This window comes from Mytilus galloprovincialis, chromosome 8, assembly GCF_965363235.1.
Source record: "Mytilus galloprovincialis chromosome 8, xbMytGall1.hap1.1, whole genome shotgun sequence".
Lineage (NCBI taxonomy): Eukaryota > Metazoa > Mollusca > Bivalvia > Mytilida > Mytilidae > Mytilus > Mytilus galloprovincialis.
The window spans coordinates 33,497,912-33,514,653 of NC_134845.1; the positions used below are offsets into that span (position 1 = coordinate 33,497,912).

The following is a 16,742-nucleotide window of genomic DNA, read 5'->3' on the forward strand; positions in this document are numbered from 1 at the left end:
TTGTGTTACCATAAAATCCACGTCCACCATTATTATAACGACCTCTTCTTTGTCGAAATCCACCTCTGTTAAATCGTCCACGTCCGTTATTATTTTGTGTTCTAGGTTCTTCTGTCTGGCGACTATTACTGTCATTCTTCAGCTCACGCATGTCCTTTTGCAGCTCTTGAAGTTTTTGTTCCATCTTTGACATCAACTCGGTTAATGCAATGTGATCAGAGTTTTCATTTTTGTCAATATGACTCTCCTTTTCTTCAGTCTGTGATGCTTGTCTTAAATAGGAACGGCCGTCTTTAAGTTGTTTTTCTGCCCTGTTATACGTTTCGAGTTCAACTGCTACTCTAAGTGCGTCATTTAAACCATGAGGCCTTGACTGTTTAATACGGATTCTCATTTCTGAGTCTGCCAAAGCCTCAATAAAATATTGTTTTGCAAGGGTATCTCGTACATCCTCTGGAACCGTTGGATAAGCTTGATTAATTAATCGTCTTATTGATTGTCCTAACTCTGGCAGGCTCTCTGATGTTTTTTGTCTCCTCTCTGTAAGCTGTACTCGATAAAGCTCTGTTTGATTTGGTGGAGCAAACCTCTGCTCCAGAGCATTAACCAACGCTTTATAATTTTGTTGTTTATCAATCGGCAAATCACCCAAAATGCCTTGAGCTTGCCCTCTTAATGCGACTGCTAAATACAGTCCTTTATCCTGTTCAGACCAATTATTAATACTTGAGCAAGCCTCAAAATGGGACTTAAAATCTAACCAAGATGAGGTACCTTCATATGTTGCAGGTTTAACTCGCACTGATGTAGAGTTGTTTTGTCTCAAGTTTTTATCATCTGTCTTCATAATGGGTTCATTATTTTTCTTAGTATCTGTAGAGCGATATTTTGATCTTACAGTTACCCCTGATGGTACATAATCCTTATTATCATCAAGCAAATTTGGATACAGTCTGTCCTCAGTTGGTTCCTTAAAGGATTCTAATTGCTCCAACTGCTCTTTCAATTTCCTTATATCACAATCTATAAGTTCAGATTCTGTCGATGGTCGACCAGAAGCATACCCGGACTCTTCCATGAAATCATAAGATAAGCGATGCGAAGGTAGTCTAGGTGTAGACTGACTAGGATTTTCTAATCCGTTCATTTTGCTCATGAATTCATCCATTTCATCTGGAAATAGTTTTGCCATTCTGATTTTTCAAGAAATAACAACAACAGTATTTTAAATATTTTATTATCTTAAATATTATTGAGCGTTTAATTGACTCAGAAAGCTCTTTTGGCTCCTTACTAATTTTTCCGAATCGTATTGATTAACTCAGATGTACTAAGTTTTCTCAGATCCCACCGCAGCCACCAATTTATGTAACGTGTCTGGGGTCCGTACCCGAGTTAATTCTCGAGATCTGAGACTTGTATATTTTCTTATTGTTTATAATTTCTCTCTTACTCTCTCTCTGCTCATTAAAGCTCCTCCAGCTCAATGATTATTCAGCCTTACTGGCTTACTGACTCTATAGGTCAATTAAATAGCAAGATCTACTTGCTCACTAGCTCTGTAGCTCTTAGCTCAACAGACTCACTAGCGCTGTAGCTCCACTGGCTCACAAATTGTCGCTCTTTCCGCTTTATCTTTATCAACGAAGCTCTCTAAGCTCTCTAGCTCTTCTGTTTCTCTCGATACAGCTCACTTATAGCTTAAGGTAATACTTCTGCTAAGTTTCAGTTATTGGAAAGACTAGAGCAGTGAATCCAATGTTTGGAACTATAAGCAGGTATTTATCTTATCACTTATACTTGTGATCTGATCGTAATACCGACCCCGACTGACTGCTGACGGCTGTTTATATACCCCTGGATGATTGGAATATACCACTTTTGGACAATACCATTATCCTATATTGCCTAGTAACGAGGGTGTATCAACCCTGGATGAGTCAACCTTTATTGGACTGTGCCATATTGAGCATATCATAGTAACAAGGGATGTAAAGTAATGAAACGATAATATCTTATCTCAATGAAGATATTACGGTACCCGATGACCATAAAAATACCATTTATATTGTTATTACATCTCACGCTGAGGATTCTTCATACAAGTTAACTCATTTGCCAGTTTATAAAATAGTCAGAGATATGCATAACTACTTGAATTGGAAAGTACTAGTAGAATATAGTCCGAAATAATCAAATGATTAACCTCACTGTAACTTTAATAAAATGTAACTTATTAATACGATGAAGTTTAAGGTAAGTATTAAGACAAATAAAGAAATTGTAACTGTACCTTTTAATTCCAATGTTTTGATGTTTAGGGTTCAAATAGGAAAGGGGACAGTAACTACTGACTTCGCCCTTTTTAATGCATAGTCGTCCCATAGCCTTTCGTCACAATAGTTCATTACTTAAAAATACCCAAAAAAAAGGACAATTTAGTAGACGGCTAATAACTTTTGAGTCTTTTTCAACTCAGTGCAGTGGCGGACCCAGAAATTTTGATAACAGGGCGGGGTGCACTGACTACCTTAAGAGGGACACGCTCCAGTCATGCCTCAGTGATTCCTTATATAATAAACCATTTCTTCCCACAACTTCAAGGGGACACCCCACCGCCTAAATCCGCTTCTACACTGGTATGGGAAGAGAAACTGACTTAATAAGTAATATCATGTACCTCAGTGGTATAACAAATACATTAATATGAACTCAAAATTAACAAATTTGTGGTAATGGTAATTGATTTCTTTATTCAAGAATCCTATAAATATTAACATAGTGCAAAAAAAAACGTCGCAAAAAGTAGATTTTGTATCAATTAAATTCAACGAGTTTATAGTCCGGCCATCTTTGGCTGGCAACTTTAAAAGTTACCCACAGCCGTTTAAGCACAGCAGAGGGAAGAACAAAATTTTCTAACATTGCAATTTTGTCGAGTTTTAACGAAGAAGTCAACGGAGGCTGTGTGGTTATGTCATACGTTTTTGACTGTGACGAATGATTTCATTACAATATAATGAACAATAAAAATCAAGTAATCAAGATAAATGCTGAATTTAACAAAGGAAAATCAAAAGTTAAATGAATTCCAGGCGAACGAACTAATAGCACGTATTGATAGTTCCATTTTCACACTGCTGGTATCTGAATATTCTGATTAAAGTAATAGCCATTCATGAAAATTAGCATTAACATATATAGTTCTCGAAAGTATGATTCAGCAAGCAAATCCATCGGCTTGTTTGTCTCCTCTATTTTGTCCAATAATGTTATAGATCTGGCCTGTTCTGGTCATCCTAAAAAAATAAAATAAAACAACAACAGACAAAAGAAATTGTTATTAGATGGTAGAATGCAAGGGGAGGTGGGTGTGTTTTTGAAACGTTTTACATGTCTACAAGAGTGGCTAGTTCATTGTAATGCTGAAGAGTCACGTGGCGTTGATCAGCGGGAAACGAGATACGGATCCGAATTATGCATTCATCATATTTCTTTCAGTAAATTGGCTTATCTTATAAATGGGATAAACCATATTAGTGTGAGGATGAAGTTTTATTTTTAATTCGTAATAAAGACTTATTTTACATTATCTTATCGGGGCCTTTTATAGCTGACTATGCGGTATGGGCTTTGCTCATTGTTGAAGGCCGTACGGTGATTTATAGTTGTTAATGTCTGTGTCATTTTGGTCTCTTGTTGACAGTTGTCTCATTGGCAATCATACCACATCTTCTTTTTTATATTAGCTAACTTGTTATAAAAACTTTGCTAATCTAGCTCGTTACAACAAGTTAGCTAAGATGTTTAAACGAGATACTTATAGTGTTAAAATTACTAAAACGGATACAAAATATAAATGCTTCATAGTTTATATATTGTTTATCGATGCAGAAATTTGAGGCTGAGTAATTAATTAACATTTGTCTTTTACCACTGATTTTATAATTAACAGTAATCCGTTTACGACAACCCTCTCCTTCTCCCCGTTCTTTTTCTGTTAAAATGAAAATAAATCCAATGTATGAAAATAAATCATTTTACCCCCCTCTCCCTCACCCTTGTTCTTCAAATGGAACAGTTCAAATGCAATCTTTCATTTATTCGTTTCTGTCAGTATTTAAAGTGTATGTAACTTTAAGATAAGACAGCTGTATAGCCAGTCAAGGTCGTTAAACACCACCATATATATAGATAAGACAGTGGTATTACTAACATATATTTGGAAACCATGTACTATCAACCATGTCAACTGCATTTTTTAATGTTATACTTTGGACTTTTACACACACTAGTGGAAAGTGGAGGTACATATGTAATTTTCTCAGTAGTAAGCATAATATTATGCGAAAACAATTTATGATATAATAACTACGTAATTATACAAGACTGGATTTTTATTTCAAGAGCGCATTTACTGATAATTTTCCTGCAGAATATGACGGATATGAATATCGTCGCTGGGCTTTCAAAATGTCGTATATGACTTTTTAAGCTAAAATAACTTATTTTACACAAATAATATACTGTTATAAAAATGATTTAGTTCAGATTAGCATTTTCTATTGCTGGTAATTTTTGTCTCTGACAGGTTATACCTATTTAATATAGTGATTGAGATGATAGGAAAAAAATATCACAAAAACGTCATTTAAAGGGCAATGGCTCATTAAAGTGTTATTTGATAATTTGGTAGACCTTGAAAGTAAAAGAGAGGCCAAAGATACCAGAGGGCCATTCAAACTCATAAGTAGAAAATATACTGAAAACTCCATGGCTACAAAAGGAAAATGCACATACAGAATGGCGGGGTTTAGCATGTTTGCTAGATTTGCGGTAGCCCAACCGTGACTCCCTCATCCTGACCTCGACAATGGCGTTCAGTTCAACGTAAGCATGCACACAGTGTAAAAATCAGTTGAAGCATACTTGACTCCAATCTATTTCTCTGATTTTGTTACACTTAATATATGAACAAGCACGAGAGTTAAGTTGGCTTAATTTGAATCTTTATTTCTACGAAATAATTAAGTAAAGGTAAACGAAATCCTGGACTAATACATTTATTAGTGGTATGTATACAAACATCACGTTATTGTTTATAACGTCATGCACTTTACAGACAAGCGAATCGAACTAAAGTGTCCATTCTTTTGGGGAATTTTAGCCAAAGGGGTCTTATCGATCTTCATCGAGCTGCCAACATAGATTCATAAAATCTTCCACAATCATGCATACTGTTAGTTATTTCAATATTAATGGCATACATCTCTTAGGATAGCAGTAATATTATATAGATAGGGAATTCAGTTAATAAATGTATCGTTTAGTACGTTGATTTTGTAGATGCTAGAGCGGAAACTGTTCTAAAAACCTTGCTGAAAAAACGAGTTGTTCAAAACACAGCAGGATATTCTCTTGCGAAAGCCACTACAATGAAAGCAACTACCGAGCTGATACCTACTGCAATGTCACCCACTGCTGAAATGATAGCTACTGCAATGTATGACTGTTTATATGATCGCAAAATGTACAAAATAGGAGAAGTAGTGGTAAGCGGATCAACGAGAGAGGGGTGTGGGTTTGCACTGGTGTGCGTAGAGGGCGGGCACCTTAGAACAGATCGGGAAGAATACTGTTTTAGTCGATTATCTTTAAATGGAGATCTACCAACACCGCTAACAACAGTCAAACTTGAATCTCCTCAAACACCTTTAACACCTCTAACACCATTCACTCCGACGTCTGCTTGGTCTGGATGTGTATTCGAAGGAAAATTGTATCGCTTTGGTGAGACGATACAGAGTAATAAATGCTATTCCACAATGTGTGATTATACTGGTGCAATCATATTTGGTTTTAAAACACCACCAACTCCTCCAATAATACATGTGGGTTAATCACATTTATTATTTCATAGTGGTATCATGTTATAGTTTGAAAATAAAACCTCATTTGGCTATTGGTTTTGTTTATTCCTTAAACTATCTGAGAAACATACATTGTCGTGTGATGCTGTGTAACGTATTTGTGTGTCGGTTATTATTTAGTGCATAAATTGGTTTGCTCGTTTGAATTGTTTTGCATTTTTCAATTCGTGGCCTTTGATAGCTAGCAGACTACTGTGGATTTATTATTATTCGTTGAATACCAATTTTCGTGGGTTTCGATGGTACAGGTGAACCACGAATTTAAATATTCAACGAAATACAAAATTCTTTTAGGTTGTATGAAGACTTTGGCACAACCACGAACTCACTTTTCCACGAACAGGCAAGTTTTCCGTAATCCTCGAAAATTGGTACCCATGAAAATAAGTGAAGCCACAGTATGCGGTATGGGCTTTTCTTATTGTTGAAGGCCGTACGGTGTATGACATACAGTTGTTAATTCTGTGTCATTTGATCTTTAATTGTGGAGATTTATCTCATTGGCAATCATACCACATCTTCTTATTTGTATAAAAAAAAAAACGCTTAATTTATAACAGGAGGCTCACACAAGAGCCTGAATTACTCACCTGTTATTTTTGCTTAAATCTTTCATCAATGATTATGTCTATAAATAATGAGTAGCTTAAAGATGACATGTGAATGTTCTTTGTATCTGTCATATTTTCTTCAGAAGCAAAAAAAAAAAATGCATTTTACCACTATGGTCCATTTTAGCCTTAGTGACTATGTTTCTTGGACGTACAAGGAAATAAAATACAAAATGTATACTCTGAAGCTCATTCGGCCAAAGTTTGCCTGAAAATTGATTCAGCAGTTGTAAAGGAGAGTTTTTTTTTAAAGTAAGCAAACTAGATGATGTGTAAAGTTGTCTTTTAAGGGCAAGAACTTCTAGAGGGGTCAATTGACAATTTTGCATGTTCATATACAATTTATTTGTATATTTTACTTTGCTTAACATTTTGTACTTAGTTTGTCGTCTTATACAACCTTTTGGCAAGTTACCACCATTCCAGAAATAAGTTAACCCGATCTTTCAAAAATAACATGAACAGTTACCATCATCAACGTACGTACTTTTTCACTTTCTATTTTCTAAGTAATAGACAACTGTTATTTTACAGACTCATTGCAAATGTTAAAAACCAAACGACGGCTTAGTAATGTTATCCACATCTATGTTAAAACAAAACAGTTAGGAGGGAAAGATCTTACGGCCAATACGGGGATTCCCCTCCGCCATATTGGGATCGTGGTAACTTCAGTTACCATCATCCGCCTGTCAACAGTGATACCTGTAGGTTTTCCTTCTCTTCTCTTTTGTTTTAGCAAGTATACATTTTAGAGCAGCATCCGTCAAGGTTTATATATATATTTGTGAACAAACTAACCAAATTTAGGCAATTTTCAACGACTCATAGCTTGCAAAATAGCACGGTGACCCATACTTTTTATTATATTTTTGAAAAAAGCATAGTAAAATCTTCATTTTGGCAAATTATAAGAAAATTCTGTTTTAAAAAACATTTACTTATGATCTACCTTAAGATTGTCCAAAGATTTAATATTTTGTTCGTATAAATTTCCTTTAATTGTTTTGTCAATTCGATCCCAGTTAATTCTGATTCATTTCTATTAGATGGTTAGCTGGTGCTGCATTATTTCTCTCTTCCAAAAGTCAATTGAAAATGATATATTGGTGGGATAGTAATCAGATGTGTTTAGAAAAAAATCTTCCGGTATCTCACTCGAGATTTGTGTGTGAGTTTTTGTTAAATAGAAATTAGTCAATTTCACTTCACGCTAGTCCTTTTGGATTAATAAAGGTATTTCATGCTTAACAAACCGATAATTGACATTCCTTTGTAAATTGATGCATGTAACATGCCATTTTGTCCTTGTTTTTTTTTTTTTTTTTATCAGAACGTCGTTAAATTAATGTCACCACCAATTTAGATAATTATCATGGGTGGGACTATACTTTTGATATATTTCTTACAGTTGGTGTAAACTTTCTTTGAATTTTTTCATGTCATGACAACCTCTTGTTGGAAAATCGACAGAGATAATCATATTGGCTTCTGATTTTTGTCTAGTAGTTATAGACATTGAATTCTATCATTTCCAACCTTTGTTTTATTAATAAGATGTTTAACTTCCTATTTCCAAAGTATTGCTGTACATCCATGCCACATTCTGGAATAATATTCCCTTTGAATAAATATCACAGCACTGGTATATGTTCCTAACGGATTAGATCTTTAAGAATATGTGATTTAACATGAATAGATATTATGAGATTACTAACAAAGTTTCCCTTGGAACATCTGTTAGACAGAACAAATATCCATTGACAAAGGCCAATTAAACTTCATTGAAAATAAGAAAGGCCACTTCTTATAAAACTGCATACTCAAATTAACTTGTCATCAGTGGTTCCCTTCAAACTATCATGAACACAAATTATCAACTATGTAAAAGTTTCAAAGTCAATGAATCATGATGAGTAGACGAGCCATATAATCTCCGTAAAAACCAGACTGCTATACAGTAGTGGTTCATCTTAAACGGATATATTCATAAGATTGAACATGTAAACTATGCAAATTATTAATATTCAATACGTCATGACTGAGTGGGCAGAAAAAAATAATCTTCAAGCAAATGAAATATGCAGGTGAATGTTATACATCTTGATATTTAGGCAAAACAAAAAGCACAAATATGTAACTAAAGTCGTTATAATTATAAAGTGTAGTGGACATGTATTTAAAAATATAACAATATATACTGGTATTGTAATAAACACAATAATAAATAATTATGAATTATAACCATTATAATTGCACATTGTCATCATGAATTTAATGAATCTTCTATCAGAGATTACTTACCTTTCAAGAAGGATATACCATGATTCTTCTCTCATTTCATTATTACATTTTATAAAATATCTCAATAAAAATACAGTTGCATCATGCCAAATTTCCAACATCATAGGATATGTACATACATTGCCAATATGTAGCTTTATAATAATCAAATCTCTAAAATATTAAATTTATAACATACAAATTTTGATACTTTTGGACAACTCAAAACACCTAGACGCTCTGCCAGGAGACATAATCTGTAACAGGAGACCAAAAGTAATAGTAAGACCAATCTTCAAGTGTTTCTTGTTAGTTTAACAATTCGTTTTTAGTTTTTAATATAGTAGGCACACATGAAAAAAGGAGTTATAAATGCAATGAGGATTAGTTTAATGATTTTGGTCATGTTTTGACCTTTAAATAATTGAGCTTGTCATGTTAATCTAACTTTTGGTGTTTTCGTTGCTCTTTGTCTTTATTCTACCTCCTATACTATTCCAGAACATTGGTACAAAAATGTGAAAAATTGGTAAAAAACCTAAGTCATATAATGTCAATAACTCAAAAGAGGTAAATGTTTACACGTGTCAACCTACTTGTAGATCATGTCTTGCTAATCTTGTGGCTTATCAAAGTTTCTTTCTTTTCAAAAAATACCCAAAAAGGATCAAAAGATATTTAATATAAAAATGTACCTAAGTAACAAGAGGCTGTCAGAGTGACAGAAACCCGGATTTTCCTGCAGGGGTTAAACCCTGAACAGTAGAGCAAGTATGAACACAAAATTTAAGCTTCAAACACCTCTGAATTTGGATTGATTTCAAATATTTGACATATCATAGGTTTGTGACACAAAATGAATGTGGCAAAAGAACTAAAAAGTTTGAAATCAGATATGTTCCTACTATGGTCCAATATCCAATACTTGTATCTAAGTACATTGTTAGAATCAGCATATCAAAGAACCATAAGAATACACTTTTTGATGAAATCAAACCAAAGTTTAATTATCAAAGGACCTTTTTGACCTCAATGTGGTAACAGGTATTATCTAATTAATAATGAAAATAAATACAGTTTTAGCTATTCAAAGAACCCTATATATATTCAATCTACGTTGAAATCAAACACACCATTATTTTGGACCTTGATTTGGACAAACTTGAAAATTGGGTACAAAATCAGAAACTAAGACCCCGTTTACACCTCTAGAGATGGTTTTAAAAGATAGATCTTATTTGAATCGATTTTTTTTTTTTGGCATAAACGGTTAGGTCGGTCGCGATCAATCTTTTTCGGGTGAATGTTATATCTAAAATACCAAAATAAAGGTCAGACCGGTTCTTTTTATGTTGCAGTGTAAACGCACTGGATTAAGTAAGATTGTAAACACAAACTGGTCTTTTTAGATCGATTCAAATAAAGATCGATTCAATTATTTGGTGGTGAAAGCGGGGTCTTAATATAGGGTTATTAATAGACAAATATGAGTTTTAAAGGAGATTGCTACATAAAAAATACATAAATATATATATAGCATTCAAAAATAATTTATACAGAATAACAAACAAACAAAATTCTTCAAACAATTTACAAAAGAAAACTTTATTACAACATACTGTCCTATAGATTTTATCATTATATATATTTAGGAATCAGAAAAATTTCAAAAAAAAATCTGTTACTCCAATAACAATTATATGATATGGTATTTACCTGAATAAACAGATGCTTTGTAATCTGACAACACTTAACGTAATCAAACTTTATATATAATGACTTATAATTTATAGATTCCAATTTATTCTTTTAATTTGTCACAAACTAATATTGAGTTGGCAACTTATCTTACAGATCAACATAACTTAAATATCAAATTGATATTAAAAGTTCAATTATAATATTGAAATAAAATATTAATATTTTAACTATTTTCAAAAGGCACGCTAATTTAGTTAATCTGTTAATCTCCTGTATTTAGAAGGTCAGTAATTATACATTAATTGAATATTGCTAGTTATTATGTGAGAAGATATTTTCATAGATTTAGGAACTTTACAAAAAAAAAAATGCAAATGCAAAGGAACATGTAACATGAACAAATCCTGTAAATATAAAAGTAAACATGACGTTCCTTATGGTAGCAAGTGTCAACTTGGGCGAGAGTATCAAAATTGGATTCAGATATACGATTTAACAAATATTTAATATCAATTGTTGACTTTATTCATCCATTTGTATTAATAACATTTTTTTTCAATTAAAAAAAAAAAGATTTTGATAAATGTTTGTTTAAATTTAACTCATATGATCACAAAACATGTATGGTCAGTTCGTCTTGGACCATACGAGTATACTCATACAGTCAAACCGTACGTGTATGGTCGGACCATACGTGGTTACGTATACGGTCCAAATACTCATATGGTCTGGAACACCAACTTTAGTTGACCTACTGCTAATATTATCTAAGAAAGTTACCTTCAACAAGTAACTCTAACATTGGTCACTGATCCATGAAATGAGGTCAAGGTCAGGTGACACCTGTCTGAACAACAAGTAGGCATTGTAAAGATGTAACCCATTCACCAATTTTCCTCTGAATTTCCGAAATTTATACTTTCAATTGATCAAAACCTTTTATGCCCTTTTGCCCTCATCAGATTTTCCCTATCTTATAACAGTTCGCAAGACATTAAATGATAACTTGCATTTTACACCTACATTTTATGAAAGTCATGTTGGTTGATACTCAGAACAAAACAGTATCAAAACTTTATGTTTATACCAATAATGACCATTCAGACCATGTTTTGATAAAATTGGTCCACTGGTTTCAGAGTAGAATATTTTTGAATAAAATTAAGAAGACAAAATCTTTTAGAATTTTGTATAAACTACAGTTTTTGAGTGAAACTACTATCTTTATCGGAAAAACTTAATGGAATAAATGCACTTAGAACAAATTTGGGAAGTGATTATTTAACTTAGAAATAGCTGGAAATACCAATGGTTGTGAAAGCCCACAGTACAGTAATTCTAGAACTTGGATTGAAAGATACACATGATTAACTTTGCAGAATAAAGAAGTTGACAGGCCACAAACTCTCCTCCCCCCAAAAATAACCAAACAAACAGACAAAAATGTTTCCTAATCAGTTTCCGTTAGAAGATTAATTGTGAGAATTTTATCTCCTCTTCGATAATAATGAAATGTTTGTTTGAAGACTTGCAGACCTAAATGTTAAAACAACAACTATGAGCAGAAAACAATTATCATATCTAAGTTAATTGCTCTACAAAATATTGCAACTTGATTTTTTATCTTGCTGTCTTTGTTCATCTTGTTTACGTTTACACTCTCGTACTGTTTCTATAAAAACTGAATTCGTGGATCTTTCTGCAATTCGAACGTGTCTATCTGATAGTTCTATATATTCCTTCAACAATGTAAATGAATCATCACATCCTAGATGGCAAGCTGCCCACATACAGTTATCTAGTGTTTCAGACCAGTATATCTGAAATGCTTTTTTCTCCGGTTTCTTCATGGGTAATGGCGGATTTTTTAAAATATACTTTATAAGTTTAAATTTTGGTTTTTCTTGATTAAATAAAAACCATAGTAAACCATAACATTTTTCATCAACTACTATAGTTGCGTAACATTTCATATCTTTTGATAAATGCTGAATAAAATTCTGAACAAATTCTTCACTGTCTAAAGCTTCATGTGTTGACACAATTTCGAATTTCTTTCCCAAAAGTTCTTTAATAAACCTCTGAGACAAACAGCTATAATTCTTTTGAATAACCTGAATACGATTGTTATCATCTTTGGCATTGACATGAATATATTCTGATAGAAAATGGTTACTGCATTTTTTTAAAACAAATGCAATACATCTTTTACCAAGAGACAAGCAAACAGCATCAGATAACGCTTCATGAGTTAACTCACAGCAATTCATTTCTTCTGAAAACTTAAAGTAAATACCATTTCTTTTACTGATGGTAAAATTGTAAAAAAAATTTAGTATTTTGGTTTCATTGTCTTCATTTATTAAGCTTAGTATATCCTCTTCACACTGTAAAGGTCTATTTAAATAAAAACATCCATCATGCCAAACAATAAGTATGAGAAGAAAGTAATGATACAGATTTTCTTTGTTTTCCTCTAAATGTAACAAAAAATTCAATTCATTGACTAAAAGGTCAAGAGGCCTCTCAAAGAATACTGAACCTTTTTTTGTATGACGTTCATTCCCTACAAACTCAACGATACACCTTAAAAATCCAACTGGAGTACTTATTCTAGAAATATGTTTCAATGTTCTTTCTGATATTTTTAAATCATGTGAATTGCTTTCTTCAAGATATTCCTGTCTGTATTCACTGCATATCTGTACCCTAGTCAATTTCTGTTTATATGATTTAGACAGGATATTACTTAACATCATGTACTTTTCTTTACAAGAAAATCCATATTCATTGGTCATATCAAATATATAATTTTCTAACTCTCTAAAAAGATCATATTCCCTAAAGAAGATTTTGTTCTCTTTCCAAATTTTATCTCTCATAGTCATAATAACAAAAAATGGCTCATTAAATTCCTTAGAGTTTTTAATGTACTTCAGAATATCTTTGAAGTATGGGTCCCATTTAAGGATATGTTCTCTATTAAAAATGCCAGCAGATCCACATAAACTGTCTAATAATATAATGTATTCACATTTGGGGTTTACATGAGTATTCCAATCACAGCTGTCCTTGATTATAACTGGGGTACATCCAAATTCTGTTTCATCATTTGAAAAATGACGTAACAATTCCATTGAAAGTGATCTTTTACCACACCCACTATTTCCTACTATAACAATGACTTTGTTCCATCCAAGTTTTTTAACTGCTTCATGAAAAACCTGTGTGTTGTTTAATCTAATACCATTTTCTTCATGGAATCTTATATGCCATTCTGCATCATCTAAAAATAATTTTTGATCTTTTATTAGTCAGTATATCATAAAAAAAGTGAGATTGGTGTAAATCTATTTCTATTAACCTTTCAAAAAAAAAATATTAAAAAGATAGCTGTTAATAATTCACTTGAATACCTTGCCTACTAAATTAGATTAAAAAAAATGTATATGCAGTATTTGTAATACCAATATTGCAATCTGAATTGAGCTCAATGTCAGACCCAAAAGCACTATTGGTAATGAATTTAAATTTCAATATCTCAGGTTATTTTTTAGAGGCAAGATCTGTTTGCAAATTGGACCTTTATGTCACTTCTCATAAGTTTTATGATGACATATTTACCCTCCCCCTTTCACACATAGAAACAAAAACTAAATTGCTATTGCCTGATACCATTTAAGGCACTGAGGCACTGGACCTTTAAAAACTAAGTTTCTACTATAGAACTCAGATAAAATAACTGTGGCTTCCACTTTTAATATTGCAATTCAAATTTACAGAAAGAAGTGTAGGAATATCATCAAATATTTAACTCCAGCTATATCCCTTAAGTAATCTATTTAAAAACATTTTTTTTTAAAATGAAACCACTTTTCCTACATGTTACTTAAGCTACCTTTCAGGATGCAGAAATTTTTACATGGTTTGGACTTAGTTATAATTGACATTTTTGCACCCATCATTATTTGAGATTAATTCTAATCTAATTTTACCTATGATCTTCAAGCCTGCATCTGTATTCCTGGAATTTGTCTCTTCAAAACAAAATTGAAAATAGAATAATAAAATTATTATCCGACCACAACTATCAATCTATAATTTGCAAACACTAAGTCTCTAGCTGACTATAATGCAATCTTTAGCCATCAATAATACCATGTCCTTAAAATTTAAATCTTAATAATAATAATAATACGAAAAAAAAATATAAATTTAAATTATCAAATCTCGAATAAAAGAAATCGAAAAATGGAATCGCAACAGTTGAAATCAATATTCTATATAAATGACTCACAGTTACTTTGGGATGACAAACTGCAATAAAAGCACAGTTGTCCTTAGATTTTGTTTCATTTGAGTGTGTGTGTGTATTTACTTTGTGTCATTAATTAATAATCCATATGATATGCCTTTATTTCCTTTATTATAATGTTTATAGAGAGCAATACTTCTCAAAACATGTATGACAGTCATTTACAATACTAGTTGATCTGCTTCTTTGTAGTATAAGTTACATCAACTGTATGGGCTTAAATCTCCTGTGGAATCCATAAAACTCAAATGTAGTCATTATTTTACTTAAACATTATCGGCGTAGATATTTAGATCAGGAAATAAACAAATGAAATTTGAACTGTAATTAAAATGTTAAAATATCTTCTACATTTTCATCTCTTTCTCTCAAAATTTGTTATGGTACCATGTATAAAATAAAATACATACTGTTAGAATCATTTGAAGAGTTCACATTTTCAGCTTTATCAATATTAACATTGGTAATTTCTGCTTTTTCTGTATGTACTGTTCTTAGGTCTGCGTTAGCAATATGCATGTTATAAATACGTACATGACTCCCTGTTCCTAAAATTAAATGAATATAAATAATGAACATGCATGTATTATAGAATAAACATTTTTTCTAATATTTGAACACATACACATTATTATTTGTTCATATGTTCATAAGGTTGAGTGATTTGCAAATATTCAAAACAATCTTAAATTTACAATGCTCTGCACATCACTCTTCATTTAACACAACATTTCTAATAGCTTTTTCTATTTTAAATAAGCAATAAAAAATGTAGACATATATATATGAGATCACTGACATTGATTTTTTCATGATTTTTTTACTTTCAATTTTAAAAGGGCCATCTACAACTTCTGAAAAGTAGTTCTTGAATCTGATTTTCAAACTTGTCCATGACATTGCTAATATGAATCTTAGACTGATATACATTTCATAATATTTGGCAACAATTACATTTCATAATATCTGGCAACGATTGTTCAGAAGTAAACTCTTACTCAATAGTTTGATAGGGGAAAGATAAGTGGACATGCCTCACACAACATGTGACCAGATAGCACAGTTATTTTGTAGAATGTTAAATGAATACAAATAGGGAAATAGGACCTGAACCTTACCAAGGAATTAACTAGATGCATGGCACACACTTAAATATTTGATTTATTGTATTGAATTTTTGGTTAAAAGTTCTTTCGAAAGATCAAGGTTTTTACTTTAACTATAGATCTCACAAACACTAAACTTATCAATTAAGATAAGAGAAAGTAATGTCAGACGAAAATTTTCATTGACCAAAATCATAAAAATTGAAATGGGATGAACTCAGTGTAGGACTGAAATATGATCTTAAAATTATCCCATACATAAATATAGTTGCATATTGCAAAGACTATCGGAGAAACAGACCTTATCACAAAACCTTGACACTGACCAAAAGAACAAATGCAGTTGACCTACTGATAATATTATCTGAAAAACTAACTAGAGGCTCCAAAGAGCCTGTGTTGCCCACCTTGGTCTTTGTGCATATTGAATGTGTTGCTCACCTTGGTCTATGTGCATATCATAAACGAAGGACACAGATGGATTCATGACAAAATTGTGTTTTGGTGATGGTGATGTGTTTGTAGATCTTAAATTTACTGAACATTCTTGCTTCTTACAATTTTATCTATCTATATAGACTTGGCCCTTTAGATTCAGAGGAAAATATTTTGTAAAAAAATATAAAAATTTACCGATTAATGAAAATTGTTAAAAATTTACTATAAAGGGCAATAACTCCTTAAGGGATCAACTGACCATTGTGGCCATGTTGACTTACTATTAGATCTTACTTTGCTGAACATTATTGCCGTTTACAGTTTGTCTCTATCTATAATAGTATTCAAGATAATAACC

The 16,742-nt window shown here is 32.1% G+C and overlaps 1 protein-coding gene and 1 long non-coding RNA gene across 2 annotated transcripts in view; one reads left to right on the plus strand and one right to left on the minus strand.

Moving 5' to 3' along the window:
- Positions 1 to 4,163: 4,163 nt before the first annotated feature.
- Positions 4,164 to 5,960, plus strand: LOC143085608 (uncharacterized). Its single transcript, XR_012981379.1, has 2 exons — positions 4,164 to 4,307; positions 5,347 to 5,960. It is a non-coding gene; the product is annotated as an uncharacterized LOC143085608 (long non-coding RNA).
- Positions 5,961 to 8,674: 2,714 nt separating this feature from the next.
- Positions 8,675 to 16,742, minus strand: part of LOC143085607 (uncharacterized) — a 25,539-nt gene continuing 17,471 nt past the window's right edge. Inside the window, exons 4-6 of the mRNA XM_076262067.1 lie at positions 15,251 to 15,388; positions 14,521 to 14,562; positions 8,675 to 13,811 (exon numbers count right to left, since the gene is read on the minus strand). Coding sequence (XP_076118182.1) covers positions 12,121 to 13,811; positions 14,521 to 14,562; positions 15,251 to 15,388 — 1,871 coding nt within the window. The 3' untranslated portion in view covers positions 8,675 to 12,120. The remainder of the gene's footprint in view (positions 13,812 to 14,520; positions 14,563 to 15,250; positions 15,389 to 16,742) is intronic.